Source organism: Hydra vulgaris, chromosome 09, assembly GCF_038396675.1.
Source record: "Hydra vulgaris chromosome 09, alternate assembly HydraT2T_AEP".
Lineage (NCBI taxonomy): Eukaryota > Metazoa > Cnidaria > Hydrozoa > Anthoathecata > Hydridae > Hydra > Hydra vulgaris.
The window spans coordinates 42071501-42077500 of NC_088928.1; the positions used below are offsets into that span (position 1 = coordinate 42071501).

Below are 6000 nucleotides of genomic sequence, written 5' to 3' on the forward strand. Positions count from 1 at the left end.
AATCCAGACATTCGCTAAGTCAAACAAAATATATATACTCCTTCATAGTCCAAGTTAATGGGATTCTACTGTATATTATTTATAATTTTTAATATACAAAATGAATGCAGTGGTTCATAGTCAAAAAGTGATATGCAATGACTTGGTTAGAGAATTGTACTATGTATTATTTTATACACTAATTTTTTGTACTAGTAGTTACAAGTCGTTATGTGAGTGCTCGTACCCTGGTTGTTACTTTTTCATATATTAAGGTTACTTTCACAATTCTGTGTTGGATTGTAGCACCACAAGTACAATCACATTGATCTGCCAAGAAGGTGATCTGGTGTGTTAACACACCGGTATCCCATCATCATGCTGATGAGTCTCAAACCGTAAAATGCGTCTGTGGTTGTGACACGTACTGACTTGGTTAGACATTTATACACCAACTATACTAGTAATTACTAGTCATTATGTGAGTGCTTATATCATGGTTAGCACTTTTTCATATATATATTTGTGTGTGTATATATATATATATATATACATATATATATATATATATATATATATATATATATATATATATATATATATATATATATATATATATATATGTATATATATATATATATATATATATATATATATATATATATATATATATATATATATATATATATATATATATATATATATATATATATATAGTCTTATATAGTCGGAGGTGTCTTAGTTACTGGTTTAGCTTAATTAATTTATATATATGTATTTTTGTGTTCTGCCTAAACCTCTGGTGCAGGGTTTACTAACTTGTAAGTAGCTATCTGTATGTTTGTGTTCTGTTTGAACCTCTTGCATGACTTTTATTCACCTGTAAATTACTTTATTTATGTTTGTGCTCTGTCTAAACCTCTACATTTTCTCTACCAAGAAGTGTACTTCTTGTTATCAATATTATTTAATATCTGTCATGTCTACAATGCTATCTATTTGCCTATTATACAGTTACTGTATACTTATTCATAACACATACTTCGTACTTACATCATAATTACTGTGTTAGCTCATCTGTAATTTACTATATATGTTTGTGATAACTAGTGATTACAACTATACAATATATCCTCACCTTATTTTCCTGTATTCCATTAGATAAAATAAACATCAGCACAATCCACGGTGACAGAAGTTAACAAATTGTTAAAAGGATTCTTTTAATGGTAACATTTTTCCAAATGCACTTCCAAAATCTCCTGCTCGATGTTTTAAATTACTGCTTACAAAAGTAACTTTTAACTACTCCAGATCAGGCTAGGTTCAGGATCATGAAAATCACCTTGCTACTGGTAACATGCAACCCCATGCCCTACTATCTCATAAGACTTGCTTTTATAGGCAAAGATTATAAGAAATAAACTGACATGGTTGAGTAAAGGCTAGAGATGGTGTCTTGATAAAAATACTCATCTTGGCAGATATTAACTGCAGCCAGCTAATGTTTTGTAAAAAACCTCATATGCTAAGACTTTAGCGGTAAGCAGAATAATTCTATTGACCAGCTTCTCATTCCTTCTTTATCTACTAGTGTCATGTTGCGCATACATGGTGTTTCTGTTAGTGCTTTGGTTTGCATTGTCGAGGCCACATAAGCAGCTCTAAGATACAACTTTAGGCTGCTTAGTGGTACAGAGGCAACTGCTTAGTTCATTGCTTGGGATACCATGCTTGATCTATGAATGATTCAAATTTTCTTAAAATTAAACCATGACCAAAGTAACAAAAAATATTAAACATAAAAAAACCAACTGTTTTAATATACTTTTCAAATACTTTTCATCAGTTAAATCTTTTAGAGTTTCTTGTGAGAAAGCCACAGAAGTGACTACTCTGCACACCTCTGTATCCTTATTGGGTGTTCCTCATTACCCTCAAATGCTGCTTTCATTTTTAAACATTCCTTTTCTTTCTGTTGTAACAGTCATCCATAAACTATGTATTAAAATATTTTATTTATAAATTTAATTTTAATCACACTTCTCAATTTTTTTATCAAGCTCTTTTTCAAACTTGTCTAATTCTTCATCAGAATTAGATTTACCTAAAACTGAATGAAGTGCTGTAGATGATTCAGCTGCTTTTTTTCTTTCTTGACTTACTGTTATATTTTTGGCATCTCTTTTATGAGTTATTTTCTGCTATTGCTTTTAAGGCTTGTTTTGCTTGATTATCTGATTCTCTTCTAACAATATTTTACAACTAGCATCAACAAATTGTGGCATGAAATACATTATGAATTTCTTAGTTTCTTATCAACATACAGGACCTTTGTCAAAAGTTGGGTAGTGTATGTTTCATTTAAAGCATCACAATTAGCTTGCTGCAAAGAAGGATGCCGCACATTACCTCAATCTTAGTATGTTTACACCCTTTTTGGAGAACTAAGGTTAGTTTTTTCCCAAACTGCTTCACTCTCTTTCTTGTTTGTATCCTGTCATAAATGCTCATGCCCCTTGCCCTGTATAGCTTCATCTTGAAAATTTTCATCATCTGAATTTTTCTTTAAAAGTGTGATAAAAATTTTTATCACACTGAATTTTTATTTAAAAGTGTGATAAAAAGTGTCTCTAATGTTTTAAAGTAACTTTTAAAGTATCGTAATCATAACTATATGATGTATTACAAAAAACAATATGATCAAAATTAATTTTTTTAAAAATGCTAGCGCTTTTTGAATGTATACAAAAACAACTTTATATACATCAGCTCAAGTATAATTTATAAAATATTAAATTAAAGTGCACTAATGTGAGCATTAAATACTTAACATTCAATCTATACATATAATATCAATATCAAAATATTATTTTAGAAATCATAAAACTTTAAATAACTATTAATTACAGTTTAACTTAAAAAAAATTATTTTACATTCAAAAAATAATGCCATAGTACATAGAAATCCCTTTTGCAAAAAACACTCATACTTTGATCTTTCAAATTATCAAAGAGAGGAGCTAGCACGTAGCTGGCTAGAAATATTTCAGCTTCAGCTCTGGCTCAGCTTCAGCTCTGGCTCAGCTTCAGCTCTGGCTCAGCTTCAGCTCTGGCTCAGCTTCAGCTCTGGCTCAGCTTCAGCTCTGGCTCAGCTTCTTGTAAAAACAACAGCTCCAAATAGCTCTGGCTCCAGCTCTAGAGCTTCTTTAAAGTCCTGCCTCTGCTAGTATTGTTGTTATTGGTGACTTCAATTCTCATTACACTGAATGGGCTGCCTCTAACACTACTAATCCTGATTGCGCTAAAACCTATAATTTCTGTATTTTTCAATCTCTTACTCAGATAGTTAACTTAGAGACTCATTTTCCAGACAAACATAGACACTTTCATTTCTTGATTTGTGTCTTGTCTCTGACCCTAGCTTGTGTACAGTTTCTCCTTGTCCTCCTTTAGGTGGTTCTGACCATGCAATTATCTCAATAAATCTTTAATCTTGTACTTTTTCTTCTGACTTGACCTATCACCTTATTATTGCAAGAAATCAATGTAAAAAGGTGCTGTCTGATGCTATGCTTTATTACTGAGCAACTCTCCCATCAGTGACCATGATAGTATTTGTAGATAAGAGAAAAAGATACAACTGTATCTCTTTCTCTTATCTACAAATACTATCATGGTCACTGCTTGAACAAGCTATCTTTCTAGATCCATCTACCAGAATCCATCTACTTACGCAACACATCATTCGCTAAAGTTGCATTTTTTTACTGTATCTCTTCTTTTATATTCATAAAAACTTTTATTCATTTAGTTTTTTTAACCACACATCAATAATTTGAAACTCCCTCCCATCTTTATGCTTTTCTGACTCATACAACTTTCAACTTTTCAAGAATTCTCTCAGCCTTTTCCTTGTTCTTTAACGCTTTTTTTTATTGTTATATATTTAATAAAAACATCGTTCTTTAATCAAATTTTAAATCTTGCAAATGTTTTAAACACGTGTGAATACTAATACTGAAAAAAAATGTTTCAACCATAAACAGTTTAATACACTTTTCTTAAAATAGTTTTAATGTAAATAAAACAGCAACAACAAAACAGCAACAAACAATATTTAGTAACAGCAATATAAGCAAAATATATTTATTTTTAATAGCAACATTTATTTTCATAGCAACAATAATAAAAAACTTTTTAAATGTAATTTGTATTATTTTAAAACTGAGAAGATATTAATAATTGATTGGAATGAATTTAGTTTTTGATCTAACTTTTGAAGAAATAGTGTGTTTGATATTACAATAAAAAATAGACGATCATCAGGTACTTAGAAATAACAGTCTAAAATTTTATTAGAAAATGAAAGTATTTATAAATATACATACCTTTACATTGGTAACCTTGTCTAAATAATCCTTTCAACTAATGGTAAAGAATATATATATATATATATATATATATATATATATATATATATATATATATATATATATATATATATATATATGTATATAGATATATATATATATATATTTATATTTATATATATATGTAAATATATATATATATATATATAAATGTAAATATATATAAACACGCATACACACTAATGTATTATTAAACTATTTTTCATTAAATAACAAGCGCTACAAAATATTACAAAGTTTTTAAATAAAAAATTTTTAATTACCAGTTTTCTGCAAACATGACATAGTGTTGGTTTTTTATAAGAGTGTATAACAAACGTATGTGGTATTTCTAGTTTAGTAATCAATCTTTCACTCTCTGCTTTGCTTGGAACACTCCATGTGTTACGTCTTTCTTTAACTGTCAAACTAAGAAATGCGGAATTAGCAGATTCAGTGGATGAAGAGCTCCATTGCTCTGATAATTGCCTTGGCATAGAGCTACCATTAACACTAACGCGCACTCCAGAACAATTGTTTGGTATCTTAAAAGCACATTTTTTATGAAAATTCCCATTACAACCTTTGTAAAAAATAATAATATTTGAAGTAAACAAAAAAATACTTTCTGCAAAATAATTTGTCATATAATTAATTCTTATTAAACTTTTGTACCTTCACACTTTAGTCCTTGTCTAACAAGTCCAAATAGCATAACTGCACAGTGGTCACAAAATGTTGGAGACTTATATGAGTGAACATACAACATATGTGGACGCAAATCAGGGTCATCAAATGATTTTGGAGGAACTATGCACATAAAAAATAGAATGCAAGCAACTTTACCAGTTTTTAATCAAATTACTATACCATCATCATCATCCTTGATTTAATCTACTTTTTGTGTTTGTGCAGGTTAAGCATCTTTATAAGAGGAACATTATTAGAATTATTTTAATTAGTTTATTAACTAACATTATAAGACATAAGAGAAGAGTTTAACAATGTATTGACCTTTCTCATATCAATCTGTTTTACAGATCTAAAAATTATATACTTTTATTTTGATGCAATTACTAGAAAGACTACTATTTTTAGTCTTAGAGGTTCTTAATTAAGTTCCTAGTTATGTTGCTTTTGAAAAACAGTTAACAATTTTAATTTTCATTTTTAAATTAGTTAAACTATTGAAAAATATTCGACAAAAGATGGGTAAATAAGTAACTACTTCATTTCCAATAATATTTTTACAGCTGTGGATATTTTTTGAATAATTCTTGTATAACCAATTTAAAATTTTAAATAACATGCATCAAAAATAAAAATACTTGTTAAATAAACTAAATTAGTTTTAACATGTTTTTAACTTATATCGAAACCTTGTGATTTAAAAATAAAAATACTTGTTAAATAAACTAAATTAGTTTTAACATGTTTTTAACTTATATCGAAACCTTGTGATTTAAAAAAAATCTTTAAACATATAAAGAAGAACCGCTTAGAAAACTATTTATTTACCATTAATTGTATTCTGCTTGTTAGGCATGATTTTATCTTTGTGATCAAAAGAATGAAGGAAACCTTTATTTCAGTCCAATTTTATCTTCAT

At 28.4% G+C, this 6000-nt stretch overlaps 1 protein-coding gene across 3 annotated transcripts in view; it reads right to left on the reverse strand.

Annotated features, from left to right (window-relative positions):
• The window catches only part of LOC100197180 (serine/threonine-protein kinase D1), a 43986-nt gene that overhangs the window by 35382 nt on the left and 2604 nt on the right, over positions 1-6000 (reverse strand). For 2 of the 3 annotated variants that reach the window (XM_065805762.1, XM_065805763.1), the window contains exons 4-6: positions 5067-5201; positions 4676-4974; positions 4371-4407 (exon numbers count right to left, since the gene is read on the reverse strand). In XM_065805762.1, the coding sequence (XP_065661834.1) occupies positions 4371-4407; positions 4676-4974; positions 5067-5201 (471 nt within the window). Of the gene's footprint in view, positions 1-4370; positions 4408-4675; positions 4975-5066; positions 5202-5909 lie in introns of all 3 variants that reach the window. The other variant, XM_065805764.1, reaches the window with a different exon arrangement.